This window comes from Hyla sarda, chromosome 8, assembly GCF_029499605.1.
Source record: "Hyla sarda isolate aHylSar1 chromosome 8, aHylSar1.hap1, whole genome shotgun sequence".
Classification (NCBI taxonomy): domain Eukaryota; kingdom Metazoa; phylum Chordata; class Amphibia; order Anura; family Hylidae; genus Hyla; species Hyla sarda.
The window spans coordinates 220532309-220549267 of NC_079196.1; the positions used below are offsets into that span (position 1 = coordinate 220532309).

The 16959-nt window shown below is 38.4% G+C and overlaps 2 protein-coding genes across 12 annotated transcripts in view; one reads left to right on the forward strand and one right to left on the reverse strand.

Annotated features, from left to right (window-relative positions):
* LOC130285180 (cytoplasmic phosphatidylinositol transfer protein 1-like) overlaps positions 1 to 8260 on the forward strand; it is a 69688-nt gene extending 61428 nt beyond the window's left edge. The window contains exons 8-10 of the mRNA XM_056536491.1: positions 276 to 431; positions 4115 to 4178; positions 6411 to 8260. Coding sequence (XP_056392466.1) covers positions 276 to 431; positions 4115 to 4178; positions 6411 to 6694 — 504 coding nt within the window. The 3' untranslated portion in view covers positions 6695 to 8260. The remainder of the gene's footprint in view (positions 1 to 275; positions 432 to 4114; positions 4179 to 6410) is intronic.
* Positions 1 to 16959, reverse strand: part of MSS51 (MSS51 mitochondrial translational activator) — a 136106-nt gene that overhangs the window by 61760 nt on the left and 57387 nt on the right. For 7 of the 11 annotated variants that reach the window (XM_056536481.1, XM_056536482.1, XM_056536487.1 and 4 more), the window contains 2 exons: positions 15642 to 15735; positions 14744 to 14870 (listed from right to left, as the gene is read on the reverse strand). In XM_056536481.1, coding sequence (XP_056392456.1) covers positions 14744 to 14870; positions 15642 to 15735 — 221 coding nt within the window. Of the gene's footprint in view, positions 1 to 14510; positions 14871 to 15641; positions 15736 to 16959 lie in introns of those variants that run through there. The other 4 variants (XM_056536488.1, XM_056536489.1, XM_056536484.1 and 1 more) reach the window with 3 other exon arrangements.

Here is a 16959-nt window from a genome sequence, read left to right on the forward strand (position 1 = left end):
AGGACGGGATGTGAGGATGGGGTTGGGATATGACAACAATATATGAGGACAGGATATGAAGTCAAAACCTTCCTCCTTTGTTTATTTTCCTCCCCAACAAGGATTAGGAAGGAAAAACCGGGCAAAGCCGGGTACTCAGCTAGTAATGAATAAAGACAATGTATGAACTCTTATACACAGCCCACCCTCCATCTGAGTGAGACCCCCACACATCTCTTCTAATCCAATATCCAGTAATGTCCTCCTGACCTCAAGTCCTCTCCTCTCTACTGTAGGATCTCAGGCATTTTGACTCCAGTAAGACGGGGCGCGGGCCTCTCCAGGAGGGGTGGAGGAGTCACACCCGGCCCGTCATGTGCTCCTATAAACTGGTCAACGTCAAGTTCGAGGTGTGGGGGCTCCAGACACGGGTGGAACAGTTTGTACACAAGGTGAGCGAGAGGGGACATCATGTGTATAATGTACAACACACACAGGAGGCAGTATTATAGTAGTTATATTCTTGTATATAGGAGCAGTATTATAGTAGTTATTTTCTTGTATATAGGAGCAGTATTATAGTAGTTATATTCTTGTATATAGGAGCAGTATTATAGTAGTTATTTTCTTGTATATAGGAGCAGTATTATAATAGTTATATTCTTGTATATAGGAGCAGTATTATAGTAGTTATATTCTTGTATATAGGAGCAGTATTATAGTAGTTATATTCTTGTATATAGGAGACAGTATTATAGTAGTTATATTCTTGTATATAGGAGCAGTATTATAGTAGTTATTTTCTTGTATATAGGAGCAGTATTATAGTAGTTATATTCTTGTATATAGGAGCAGTATTATAGTAGTTATTTTCTTGTATATAGGAGCAGTATTATAGTAGTTATATTCTTGTATATAGGAGCAGTATTATAGTAGTTATATTCTTGTATTTAGGAGCAGTATTATAGTAGTTATATTCTTGTATATAGAGAGCAGTATTATAGTAGTTATATTCTTGTATATAGGAGCAGTATTATAGTAGTTATATTCTTGTATATAGGAGCAGTATTATAGTAGTTATATTCTTGTATATAGGAGCAGTATTATAGTAGTTATATTCTTGTATATAGGAGGCCGTATTATAGTAGTTATATTCTTGTATATAGGAGCAGTATTATAGTAGTTATTTTCTTGTATATAGGAGCAGTATTATAGTAGTTATTTTCTTGTATATAGGAGCAGTATTATAGTAGTTATATTCTCGTATATAGGAGCAGTATTATAGTAGTTATTTTCTTGTATTTAGGAGCAGTATTATAGTAGTTATATTCTTGTATATAGGAGCAGTATTATAGTAGTTATATTCTTGTATATAGGAGCAGTATTATAGTAGTTATATTCTTGTATATAGGAGCAGTATTATAGTAGTTATATTCTTGTATATAGGAGCAGTATTATAGTAGTTATATTCTTGTATATAGGAGGCCGTATTATAGTAGTTATATTCTTGTATATAGGAGCAGTATTATAGTAGTTATTTTCTTGTATATAGGAACAGTATTATAGTAGTTATATTCTTGTATATAGGAGCAGTATTATAGTAGTTATTTTCTTGTATATAGGAGCAGTATTATAGTAGTTATATTCTTGTATATAGGAGCAGTATTATAGTAGTTATATTCTTGTATTTAGGAGCAGTATTATAGTAGTTATATTCTTGTATATAGAGAGCAGTATTATAGTAGTTATATTCTTGTATATAGGAGCAGTATTATAGTAGTTATATTCTTGTATATAGGAGCAGTATTATAGTAGTTATATTCTTGTATATAGGAGCAGTATTATAGTAGTTATATTCTTGTATATAGGAGCAGTATTATAGTAGTTATATTCTTGTATATAGGAGGCCGTATTATAGTAGTTATATTCTTGTATATAGGAGCAGTATTATAGTAGTTATTTTCTTGTATATAGGAGCAGTATTATAGTAGTTATATTCTTGTATATAGGAGCAGTATTATAGTAGTTATTTTCTTGTATATAGGAGCAGTATTATAGTAGTTATATTCTTGTATATAGGAGCAGTATTATAGTAGTTATATTCTTGTATTTAGGAGCAGTATTATAGTAGTTATATTCTTGTATATAGAGAGCAGTATTATAGTAGTTATATTCTTGTATATAGGAGCAGTATTATAGTATTTATATTCTTGTATATAGGAGGCAGTATTATAGTAGTTATATTCTTGTATATAGGAGTAGTATTATAGTAGTTATATTCTTGTATATAGGAGCAGTATTATAGTAGTTATATTCTTGCATATAGGAGCAGTATTATAGTAGTTATATTCTTGTATATAGGAGCAGTATTATAGTAGTTATATTCTTGTATATAGGAGGCCGTATTATAGTAGTTATATTCTTGTATATAGGAGCAGTATTATAGTAGTTATATTCTTGTATATAGGAGCAATATTATAGTAGTTGTATTCTTGTATATAGGAGCAGTATTATAGTAGTTATATTCTTGTATACAGGAGGCAGTATTATAGTAGTTATATTCTTGTATATAGGAGCAATATTATAGTAGTTATATTCTTGTATATAGGAGCAGTATTATAGTAGTTATATTCTTGTATACAGGAGGCAGTATTATAGTAGTTATATTCTTGTATATAGGAGCAGTATTATTGTAGTTATATTCTTGTATATAGGAGCAGTATTATAGTAATTATATTCTTGTATATAGAGACAGTATTATAGTAGTTATATTCTTGTATATAGGAGGCAGTATTATAGTAGTTATATTCTTGTATATAGGAGCAGTATTATAGTAGTTATATTCTTGTATATAGGAGCAGTATTATAGTAATTATATTCTTGTATATAGGAGCAGTATTATAGTAGTTATATTCTTGTATACAGGAGGCAGTATTATAGTAGTTATATTCTTGTATATAGGAGCAATATTATAGTAGTTATATTCTTGTATATAGGAGCAGTATTATAGTAGTTATATTCTTGTATACAGGAGGCAGTATTATAGTAGTTATATTCTTGTATATAGGAGCAGTATTATTGTAGTTATATTCTTGTATATAGGAGCAGTATTATAGTAATTATATTCTTGTATATAGAGACAGTATTATAGTAGTTATATTCTTGTATATAGGAGGCAGTATTATAGTAGTTATATTCTTGTATATAGGAGCAGTATTATAGTAGTTATATTCTTGTATATAGGAGCAGTATTATAGTAATTATATTCTTGTATATAGGAGCAGTATTATAGTAGTTATATTCTTGTATATAGGAGGCAGTATTATAGTAGTCATATTCTTGTATATAGGATCAGTTTTATAGTAGATATATTCTTGTATATAGGAGGCAGTATTATAGTAGTTATATTCTTGTATATATGAGCAGTATTATAGTAGTTATATTCTTGTATATAGGAGCAATATTATAGTAGTTGTATTCTTGTATATAGGAGCAGTATTATAGTAGTTGTATTCTTGTATATAGGAGCAGTATTATAGTAGTTATATTCTTGTATATAGGAGCATTATTATAGTAGTTATATTCTTGTACTTAGGAGGCAGTATTATAGTAGTTATATTCTTGTATATAGGAGCAGTATTATAGTAGTTATATTCTTGTATATAGGGGCAGTATTACAGTAGTTACTGTATATTCTTGTATATAGGAGGCAGTATTATAGTAGTTATATTCTTGTATATAGGAGCAGTATTATAGTAGATATATTCTTGTATATAGGAGCAGTATTATAATAGTTATATTCATGTATATAGGAGGAGTATTATAGTAGTTATATTCTTGTATATAGGAGGCAGTATTATAGTAGTTATATTCTTGTATATAGCAGTATTATAGTAGTTATATTCATGTATATAGGAGCAGTATTATAGTAGTTATATTCTTGTATATAGGAGCAGTATTATAGTAGTTATATTCTTGTATATAGGAGCAGTATTATAGTAGTTATATTCTTGTACATAGGAGGCAGTATTATAGTAGTTATATTCTTGTACATAGGGGGCAGTATTATAGTATGTATATTACTATTATTATGTAATGTGTGATCTCTCCCCTTCTCGCTCCTCTTTCATGTCAGGTGATTCGCGACCTGCTGATCGTAGGACATCGTCAGGCTTTTGCCTGGGTGGATGAGTGGTATGGTAAGTTATATTTCTGGGGTATCCAGCAGCACCTGACTGTTCATCACTTATTTTGTATAGTTTGGTGGTAAAGCGTCAGAGGACAGCAGCCATGGGGGCGCTATGGTATTGATTTTGCATACAAACCTCTTGTAGGGGAATAGAACTTTAGGAGGAAATGTTCTTTAATTACATTAACAGGTATAAGAAGGAATCTGATCTGATATTTCACCTGTTCGTACATTATTGTCAGATACACAATTAGTTCATTCTCGCAGACTGACACGGCGCCGGTGTTTCAAGGTAAAATCCTCCGCCCAGAGCATATCCACTTACTGCCTCCTGTAATATTGCGTTAAGGCAAAGTGACTGTAAGCTCTTGGGACGAGTCTCTTAATAAGCGGAGCACAGCTATCTTCTACTTAAGGCAATTCACATTTCCTCTGGGCGCCAGTGGATGAGATCTGTATGAGAGCGATATGTCAGGGGCCTCGGCAGGAGCGCAAAATAATTTACGGTAACTTAATAACACAAAGGAAAGCAAAGCGGCGGAACCATAAAAACAAAATACAATACCAGATGAAACCCTGGCACCTACGGGGGTTAAGGCTCCAAAATGTGCATGAGGCTGAATGTGGTAGAACTTACCCAGAATTCTCCACAAAAATATAACTTAGGGATCATAGTCAAATAGACTTTGGAATCCATCCATAAGGGGTACTCCGGTGGAAAACTTTTTTTAAATGAACTGGTGCCATAAAGTTAAACGGATTTGTAAATTATTTCTATTAAAAAAATCTTTATCCTTCCAGTACTTATTAGCAGCTGTATGCTACAGAGGAGATTCTTTGCTTTTTTAATTTATTTTTTGTCTTGTCCACAGTGCTCTCTGCTGACACCTCTGTCCGTGTCAGGAACTGTCCAGAGCAGCATAGTTTTGAAATAAGGATTTTCTCCTGCTCTGGACAGTTCCTGATACGGGCATCAGGTGTCAGCAGAGAGCACTGTGGACAAGACAAAAAAGAAATTCAAAAAGAATAGAATTTCCTCTGTAGCATACAGCTGCTAATAAGTACTGGAAGGATAAAGATTTTTTTTAATAGAAGTAATTTACAGTAAGTAAGTAATTTTTTTTTTTTTTTTTAAACCAGTTGATTTAAGAAAAAAAAAATGTTTTCCACCAGAGTACCCCTTTAAATGGACAATCACAGTGATGTCATCATGATGTCAAAAATGTATTGGTGGGGCAAAATTAAAAAACAATTGCAATTTTGCAGCTTTTTTGGGGGCTTCTATTCCTATGCGCATTTTTGGTAAAAATGACACATTGGGGGAGATTTATCAAAACCTGTCCAGAGGGAAGTTGCTGAGTTGCCCATAGCAACCAATCAGATCGCTTCTTTCATTTTTGAAAATGATGCAATAGGTGTAAAAAGTATATTTTCTGCAGCGCTGGACCATGTAGATCAGAAGAGACTAAGCTCCAATAAGTAGGTAAAATAGCATTTTATTGTATCACATAAAACGTGTTTCAGGCCTGGACATGGCCCTTCATCAGGATTGCGCATGGAAAACTTTTTTTTTTTAAATCAACTGGTGCCAGAAAGTTAAACAGATTTGTAAATTACTTCTATTAAAAAACTCTTAATCCTCCCAATACTTATTAGCTGCTGAATACTACAGGGGAAATAATTTTGTCCATTTTAAGAACTGTCCAGAGTAGGAGAAAATCCCCATAGTAAACATATGCTACTCTGGACAGTTCCTAAAATGGACAGAAATGTCAGCAGAGAGCACTGTGCTCATGATGTCAGCAGAGAGCTCTGTGTTCCAAAAAGAAAATAATTTCCTCTGTAGTATTCAGCAGCTAATAAGTACTAGAAGGATTAAGATTTTTTAATTGAAGTAATTTACAAATCTGTTTATCTTTCTGCCACCAGTTAATTAAAAAAAAAAAGTTTTCCACCAGAGTACCCCTTTAAAGGGGTATTCCGGCCATAGACATTTTATCCCCTATCCAAAGGATAAGACATAAGATGTCGATCGTAGGAGGGATCAGACATGTCTGATTGTGGGGGCGGATTGGAGACACCACGCAATGCCCCCTCAATTCATGTCTATGGGAGGGGGCGTGACATCACAAGGAGGCGTGGCGTTACGTCAAGTCTCCAATGTGTGAGGTGAAATGGAATTTTGGGTTATTTCGGATCTTTTTACCTTCTAATCCCTTCTTGCTCCATTGTTGTCTTTTAGGAATGACTATGGAGGAGGTACGAGAGTATGAGAAGGAGACCCAGGCGGCCACCAATGAGAAGATAGGCCCGGTCGCCCCCACCATCACCATCACGCCGGAGAGCCTCTGCCCGGCCATTCGCAGTGCCCCAGCCACCCCCATCACTGGCGAACCTCCAGAATTCCTCACCCTCCCTAAGGATAGACCTCGCAAGACTTCTGCACCAGATACCCTCACCCTGCCAGAACTCAGAGAGAGAGCCAATGGTCCGTCCAACAACCACTTGTCCCCTACCGATAGCTGAAACCAACACAGCGTCTCCACTGCTGCTCCCCCACCATAGGGATCGCCCGTTCCCTACTGAATGGAAACTCCGGAATTGATTGTCCCTTATACTTTGTCTGAAGAAGTCAACCCTGAGAGGAGAGTACATAACCTTCTTGGTATTGGGTACGAGAGAGTTGGCTTCTTCACTTCGAAACTTGAAGTATTTGGTCTGACTCTGGAGGCGGAGATTGACCGGCACCACGTCGCCTCCCGTCTCTCTGAACTTGTACAGTTTATAACACAGGGAAAAGGAAAAACATGGCGGCTGACTCCAGCCTAAAACCTCCGCTCCTCGTAGCTCTACGGTGGGATTCTTGTTGGACTGGTGAATTATATATCTTCGTCTTCATAGAATGTATTGCCTCTTCCCCAATGTAGAACCCAATAGAATCACCATTGAGTATACTGCCAATGGTTCTACCCACTGAGGGGCCCTTCCCTGGTGTAGAACCTCATAGAATGAACATTGAGTTGACTGCTAATGATTCTACCCATTGAGGGGACCTTCCCCGGTGTAGAACCTCATAGAATGACCATTGACTAGACTGTTGACGGTTCTACCCACTGAGGGGCCCTTCCCCAATATAGAACCCAATAGAATAACCATTAAGTTGACTGCAAACGGTTCTACACACTGATGGGCACTTCCCAGGAGCAGAACCTCATAGAACGACCATTGAGTAGACTGCTGACGGTTCTACCCACTGAGGGGCCCTTACCTGAGGTAGAATCTCATAGAATGACCATTGAGTTGAATGCCAATGGTTCTAGACACTGAGGGGCCCTTCCCAGGAGTAGAACCTCACAGAATGACCAATGAGTAGACTGCTGACGGTTCTACCCACTGAGGGGCCCTTACCTGGGGTAGAACCTCATAGAATGACCATTGAGTTGACTGCCAATGGTTCTGCACACTGAGGGGCCCTTCCCAGGAGTAGAACCTCATAGAACAACCATTGAGTAGACTGCTGATGGTTCTACCCACTGAGGGGCCCTTACCTGGGGTAGAATCTCATATAATGACCATTGAGTTGACTGCCAATGGTTCTAGACACTGAGGGGCCCTTCCCAGGAGTAGAAACTCATAGAACGACCATTGAGTAGACTGCTGATGGTTCTACCCATTAAGGGAAATTCATTGGCTTAACCATAGATCATCCACAGACAATCAAGCTTGTGGTGTCCATGCTATTATTTTTGTGTTGTAATAATATAAGCTTAATGTTGATTTTATTTGAAACTTAAAATTTGAATTTACTTTCATTTTACTATGTACCTCCGTGCAGAGACCATAGTATCTGCCGCCATCGCTCCCATTGATTCACATGTATAATGTGATGACTTTAATTTATTGACTTTTCTATTTATTTGATTGTTTTCTGTTTTTTTTTTATCCGTGGGATTAATTAGCAAATTATGAAAAATGAACAACTCGATGTGAAGACCACGGCGCCTCCCCCCCCCCATGGCTACTGACAAGGCCGTCGCACCTTCTTGAAATGTTTTCCAGTCTTATGTAAATAAAGCTTAATGATTGTGTAAGTTCTCTAACTTTATAGTTTTGCATTTCAGTTCTTTATCGTTATTAAGGCTACTGACTGTGCAGTGAATGTGACTACCTAACCCAGTGTTTTGTAACCCATGTGCCTTAGGCTGTTGCAAAACTACAACCCCCAGCATGCCCGGACAGCTAACGGCTGTCCGGGCATGCTGGGAGTTGTAGTTTTGCAACACCTGGAGGTCCAAAGTTTGGAGACCAAACCGTGGCTCTTTGCCAGGTGCCGCGCGTCTCGCAGCTCACCTGCAGCCCCCAATCTATCGTCCACCAAGGCCACTTTAAGAAGGCCTGCCATCGCCAACTTAAGAAAGTAATGGCTGCTGGTAGCAGGAGTGGAGGAGAATATGTGTAGCCAATTTATATATGGGGGCCAACTGCTATATGGGGGGCCCTCTGTTATATGGCCAACTGTTATGTGGTAGGCCTACTGCTATATGGGTCATTACGGGTGTGGAGCCAACTGTTACATGGGGCCTACTCCTCGATGGGGGCCAACTGTTATATAGGGGCCTAATGCTATATGGGGGCAGTATGGGGGCCTACTGCTACTTGGGGGTTGGGCCTACTGATATATGGGGGCTGTATGGGGTGGGGCCAACTGCTACATGGGGATAACTGTTAAATGGGGGCCTACTGTTATATGGGGCAGTATGGGGGCCTACTGCTACTTGGGGGTTGGGCCTTCTGTTATATGGGGGCTGTATGGGGTGGGGTCAACTGCTACATGGGGTTAACTGTTAAAAGGGGCCTACTGTTATAGGGGGGCAGTATGGGAGCCTAGTGCTATATAGTGCCCCCCATATAGCAGTATGCCCCATACTGCCCCCATATAGCATTAGGCCCCTATATAACAGTTGGCCCCCATCGAGGAGTAGGCCCTATATAACCGTTGGCTCCACACCTATAGTGCCCCACTATAGATGTGGAGCCAACTGTTATATGGGGCCTACTCCTCGATGGGGGAACAACTGCTATATAGGGGCCTAATGCTATATGGGGGCAGTATGGGGCCTACTGCTATATGAGGGTAGGACCTAATGCTACATGGGGGCTGTATGGGACTGGGCCTACTGTTAAATGAGGCCAACTGGTAAATAGAGGTCTACTTTTATTTGGGGGCAGTATGGGTGAACCTACTGCTATATGGGGCACAGTAGGGAGCCTACTGCTATATGGGGGTCAACTTTTATATAGGAGCCTATTGCTACATGGGGGCCAACTACTATATGGGGCACAAATCTTGTGCCACCCCACCTGCAGGAGGATAAAATAATGGTTCAGGTAAGTTTTTGTTTAAAGTCGTCATCTCTGGGTTTTGTCAGACATGACCCGATGTAATCTGATGTCACCGGTAGGATTATGGTGACTCGGGGGATGAGATGTACTAGTACAATGTATTGTCAGACCCAGAGGACGGCAACCGGATGTCCAATATGAATAGATAGGAGCTGACACGCTCCACTGGGCATCATGTACGGAAAGAATGGTCTCTGAGAATAGACGCCCTTGTCTCCCATGGCAACCGATCGGAGCGCGGCTTTATTTTTACCCGCCTTTACACGTAGTCTATCTTCCATCTGAATTTTTATCAGTATGTTGCCCAGTGAACGGGTCACGACATATTAGCCGCCTCTTACGATTTTCATTCACTGGCAGCAAGCAGAATTTTTTTTTTTTAAATGCGCAGAACAGTTTAGGCCTAAATGTATAGAGCAAAATCTAGCCCTGTTGTCCATAGAAACAAAGGATAAGTTGGCCAGCACTATTGATTCCAAACTATTATATGGACCTGGCTTACAGGTGCACGCGGCTGGGCTAAATATACAGCAGCACACTGATAGCACAAAGATATAGATAAAACATGAGTATATAGATACAACATGAACAGCTATACAGCTATGGTGCAATAAATGGAAATATAAAATTATGAAGTTATGAAATAGTGAGGTACTTAGCTTGCAATTTGGCGGCCAAATAGCTTGGACCGTCCCACCACGGTAAGGTGACCTCATTGGGACGGACCCTACAGTATGAATATGCCTCTGTGTGAACAGTTCAGCAGGCATTGCAGGACCTGAAACATCCAGGACACCATATATACACCTGATAGAGGTGGGTGGGGTGCAAGAGCCAAAATGGAGGTAGCCACTCCCCCGTTTGTGTAATAAAAACAAAGGATAAGTTGGCCAGCACTATTGATTCCAAACTATTATATGGACCTGGCTTATACCTGTTGTCCATAGAAACCAATCACAGAGCAGCTTTCATTTTTACATAGCAGTTTAGGACATGAAAGCTGAGCTCTGATTGGTCGCTATAGGCAACAAAGCCAGGATTTTAGATACTAAACATGAAGTTCATTTTAAAGCAGTGGTCTCAAACTGTGGACCTCCAGATGTTGCAAAACTTCAACTCCCAGCATGCCGGGACAGCTGTTGGCTGTCCGCGCATGCTGGGAGTTGAAGTTTTGCAACATCTGGAGGGCCACTGTTTGGAGACCACTGTATTAAATTGTAAGCCCAAGGCTACTCTCCTGCCCATTTTGCGCAGTTCTGTGCATGAGCCCCTTTCTGATTGACGGGACTCGTGCATGGAATTCGCTGGGCGTTACCTGGACCCACCATCACATGTCAGTCACCGGCAACAAGAGAGAAAACAAGGGGCTTTCCAAGAATCTGAATGATTGATGATACACAGGAAGATGTTCAGATGTCGTATAATAGCGTAAGAGAGATCGTAAAAACAGTAGAGGTTATAGCTGAGGGCGATACTAATGGAAGACGCTTCCTGAGGAACACAAGACCCAGTGTCATCATAAAGCAAAGTATTTAGGATCATCTCCAAGGGGGCGACCTGAAGGGAAATTTTTTCACATCCTTGAGAAGAATATAACTACTATAATACTGCCTCCTATATACAAGAATATAACTACTATAATACTGCCTCTTATATACAAGAATATAACTACTATAATACTACTCCTATATACAAGAATATAACTACTATAATACTGCCCCCTATATACAAGAATATAACTACTATAATACTGCTCCTATATACAAGAAAATAACTACTATAATACTGCCCCTATATACAAGAATATAACTACTACAATACTGCTCCTATATACAAGAATATAACTACTACAATACTGCTCCTATATACAAGAATATACCTACTATAATACTGCTCCTATATACAAGAATATAACTACTATAATACTGCCTCCTATATACAAGAATATAACTACTATAATACTGCTCCTATATACAAGAATATAACTACTATAATACTGCTCCTATATATACAAGAATATAACTACTATAATACTGCTCCTATATACAAGAATATAACTACTATAATACTGCTCCTATATACAAGAATATAACTACTATAATACTGCTCCTATACACAAGAATATATCTACTATAATACTGCTCCTATATACAAGAATATAACTACTATAATACTGCCCCCTATATACAAGAATATAACTACTATAATACTGCTCCTATATACAAGAATATAACTACTATAATACTGCCTCCTATATACAAGAATATAACTACTATAATACTGCTCCTATATACAAGAATATAACTACTATAATACTGCTCCTATATATACAAGAATATAACTACTATAATACTGCTCCTATATACAAGAATATAACTACTATAATACTGCTCCTATATACAAGAATATAACTACTATAATACTGCTCCTATACACAAGAATATATCTACTATAATACTGCTCCTATATACAAGAATATAACTACTATAATACTGCCCCCTATATACAAGAATATATCTACTATAATACCACTCCTATATACAGGAATATAACTACTATAATACTGCTCCTATATACAAGAATATAACTACTATAATACTGCTCCTATATACAAGAATATAACTACTATAATACTGCCCCCTATATACAAGAATATAACTAATATAATACTGCCCCCTATATACAAGAATATAACTACTATAATACTGCTCCTATATACAAGAATATAACTACTATAATACTGCCTCCTATATACAAGAATATAACTACTATAATACTGCCCCCTATATACAAGAATATAACTAATATAATACTGCCCCCTATATACAAGAATATAACTACTATAATACTGCTCCTATATACAAGAATAGAACTACTATAATACTGCTCCTATATACAAGAATATAACTACTATAATACTGCTCCTATATACAAGAATATAACTACTATAATACTGTCCCTATATACAAGAATATAACTACTATAATACTGCTCCTATATACAAGAATAGAACTACTATAATACTGCTCCTATATACAAGAATATAACTACTATAATACTGCTCCTATATACAAGAATATAACTACTATAATACTGTCCCTATATACAAGAATATAACTACTATAATACTGCTCCTATATACAAGAATATAACTACTATAATACTGTCTCCTATATACAAGAATATAACTACTATAATACTGCTCCTATATACAAGAATATAACTACTATAATACTGTCCCTATATACAAGAATATAACTACTATAATACTGCTCCTATATACAAGAATATAACTACTATAATACTGTCTCCTATATACAAGAATATAACTACTATAATACTGCTCCTATATACAAGAATATAACTACTATAATACTGCTCCTATATACAAGAATATAACTACTATAATACTGCTCCTATATACAAGAATATACCTACTATAATACTGCTCCTATATACAAGAATATACCTACTATAATACTGCCTCCTATATACAAGAATATACCTACTATAATACTGCTCCTATATACAAGAATATAACTACTATAATACTGCTCCTATATACAAGAATATACCTACTATAATACTGCCTCCTATATACAAGAATATAACTACTATAATACTGCTCCTATATACAAGAATATAACTACTATAATACTGTCTCCTATATACAAGAATATAACTACTATAATACTGCTCCTATATACAAGAATATAACTACTATAATACTGCTCCTATATACAAGAATATAACTACTATAATACTGTCTCCTATATACAAGAATATAACTACTATAATACTGCTCCTATATACAAGAATATAACTACTATAATACTGCTCCTATATACAAGAATATAACTACTATAATACTGCTCCTATATACAAGAATATACCTACTATAATACTGCCTCCTATATACAAGAATATACCTACTATAATACTGCCTCCTATATACAAGAATATACCTACTATAATACTGCTCCTATATACAAGAATATAACTACTATAATACTGCTCCTATATACAAGAATATAACTACTATAATACTGTTCCTTATGTAAACTCTACTTTTAGGGATGATTGTCCTTATCCTTCACTGTAGGGTCGGCTGATGGAATTACTCTGAATATATGACTCCATCTAGTGGTCATTTCTGGTACTCCACAAACTCCATCACCAGTTTATAGTAGAATGATATAACGTTGTAGACATGATTTATTGTAGCAATCACATAAAGACAAACAGTCGGTAATAGAAATATTCATTATTTATCAGGGACACCCCCCCCCACAAAAAACCCACCCCATTAAGAACAATTGTCCTCTACCCCATGATGGGTTATTGGGGTCTGGGTAGCTATCTACCCCTAGTAATGTCTTAGGGTATATTCACACTGCAGAATTCCGCTTCAAAATAAAGGCCATAGATTTCTATGGGATTCCGCACTCCCATTCACACTTCTGAATTTCCGCAAGCGGAAATTCAGAAGTGTGAATGGGAGTGCGGAATCCCATAGAAATCTATGGTCTTTAAAGGGGTACTCCGGTGGAAAACATTTTTTCATTTTAAATCAACTGGTGCCAGAAAGTTAAACAGATTTGTAAATTACTTCTATATAAAAATCTTAATCCTTCCAGTACTTCTCAGCTGCTTTATGCTCCACAAGTTCATTTCTTTTTGATTTTCCTTTCAGTCTGACCACAGTGCTCTCTGCTGACACCTCTGTCCATGTCAGGAACTGTCCAGAGTAGGAGATGTTTGCTATGGGGAAATTGTTCCTACTCTGGAAAGTTCCTAAAATGGACAGAGGTGTCAGCAGAGAGCACTGTGGTCAGGCAGAAAAGAAATTCAAAAATAAACAAACTTCCTCTGTATTATACAGCAACTGATAAGCACTGGAAGGATTAAGATTTTTTAATAGAAGTCATTTACAAATCTGTTTAACTTTCTGGCACCAGTTGATTTAAAAAATAAAATAAAATAAATGTTTTCCACCGGAGTACCCCTTTAATTTGAGGCGTGTGAATAGACCCTTTACTGACAACTATTCTGGTTCCTTACTGACAGAGGAGATGCTCAGTGCTCATCCTCTTCATCCAGCAGTCCCATGTAAGTCTCCTCATCCAGCCACGCCGCACCCCTGAACAGTAGGTAGTAGGCGTTACTGCTCACAGGGGGCTTGTTGGGGTCCGACTGGACCTGCTCCGGCTTCTGGGAACAAAATGGAAAGGGCCCGGAGCCCAGGATCCGGACATCCAGCTCTCCCAGGATCTGCAGGGAATACTTCAGCTCCTGCTCACTGCAAGACACAGCAAGGGAATGATATAAAGGGGGCTCCCACCCCCCGGGTGTTTTCCACCGGAGTACCCCTTTAACCTTTTCCGCCAGTGTCTATCCAGGGCATGCTGGGGGCTGTAGTCTTTTAAGAGCTGTGGAGCCCCCACGCTCCACAGTTCTTAAAAGACTGCAGCTCCCAGCATGCCCTGGATAGACACTGGCGGAAAAGGTTAAAGGGGTACTCCGGTGGAAAACATTTTTTTTTTTTAAATCAACTGGTGCCAGAAAGTTAAACAGATTTGTAAATTACTTCTATTTAAAAAAAATCTTTATCCTTCCAGTAAATTTTAGCAGCTGTATGCTAAATTCTTTTTGAATTTCTTTTTTGTCTAGTCCACAGTGCTCTCTGCTGACACCTGATGTCCGTATCAGGAACTGTCCAGAGCAGGAGAAAATCCTCATAACAAACCTATGCTGCTCTGGACAGTTCCTGATATGGACAGAGGTGTCAGCAGAGAGCACTGTGGACAAGACAAAAAAGAAATTCAAAAAGAAAAGAATTTCCTCTGTAGCATTCAGCTGCTAAAAAGTACTGGAAGGATTAAGATTTTTTTAAATAGAAGTAATTTACAAATCTGCTTAACTTTCTGGCATCAGTTCATTAAGAAAAAAACGTTTCCACTGGAGTACCCCTTTAAAGATGTCGGACAAGGTGGAAAAACTGCAGCTGCAGCCTTCCCTGCCATGTTGTGCCTTGGGGGGTCCACCTAGGGGTCTGCCCCCGGTCACCTACCTGTACATAGTGAACAGTGCAGGGATGTTGTAGTCACGCAGGAGCAGCAGAGATGGAAGCCAGCCCTCAGTGAGACCCTGCGAGGCGTGAAACCCTGGGGACAGAGGGAGGAGAAGGGTTAAAGGACCATCCACATTGATATCTACAATATCGCCTATGTATGAACGACCATGAAGACACAGTCCATGACCTTAAAAGGGTACTCCGCCCCTAGACATCTTATCCCCTATCCAAAGGATCCAAAGGATAGAGGATTAGATGTCTGATCGTGGGGGTCCTGCCGCTGGGGACCCCCGCAATCTTAGCTTTGGTACCCCAGACATCTGGTGCACGGAGCGAACTTTGCTCCATGCCGGATGACTGGCAATGCGGGGAAATTCCGTACAGAAGTTCCGCAGTTTGAACAGGCCCTTAAAGGGGTACTCCAGTGGAAAACTTTTTTTTTTAAATCAACTGGTGTCAGAAAGTTAAACAGATTTGTAAATTACTTTTATTAAAAAAAACGTAATCCTTCCGGTACTTATTAGCTGCTGAATACTACAGAGGAAATTCTTTTCTTTTTGGAACACAGAGCTCTCTGCTGACATCACAAGCACAGTGCTCTCTGCTGACATCTCTGTCCATTTTAGGAACTGTCCAGAGCAGCATATGTTTGCTATGGGGATTTTCTCCTACTCTGGACAGTTCCTAAAATGGACAGAGGTGTCAGCAGAGAGCACTGTGGTCATGATGTCAGCAGAGAGCTCCGTGTTCCAAAAAGAAAGTAATGTCCTCTGTAATATTCAGCAGCTAATAAGTACTGGAAGGATTAAGATTTTTTAATAGAAGTCATTTACAAATCTGTTTAACTTTCTGGCACCAGTTGATTTAAAAAAAAAAGTTTCCCACCGGAGTACCCCTTTAAAGGTGTACACTGCCCCAGACATTGCGGGACCCTTTGGATTGGGGATAAGATGTCTGAACGTGGGGGTCCCACCGCTGGGGACCCCCGCGATCTCCCTGCTGCACCCGCCGTTCGTTTAGAGCGTTGGGTGCAGCGCCGGAGCTCGTGATGTCACGGTCACAACCCTGCTAGTGATGTCACGGCCACGCCCCCTCAATGCAAGTCTATGGGAGGGGGCGTGACGGCCCCCTCCCATAGACTTGCATTGAGGGGGGTGTGACATCATGATGGGGGCGGGGCTATGACGTCACAAGCTCACGTTTCCAGCGTTCGGAACAGTTTGTTCCAAACGCTGAGCAGCGGAGAACCCCTTTAAGCGCAGATTGCAGAATCCACCTGGCTTTTTCAATGTGGAAATTTCAGGCAGAAATTGCG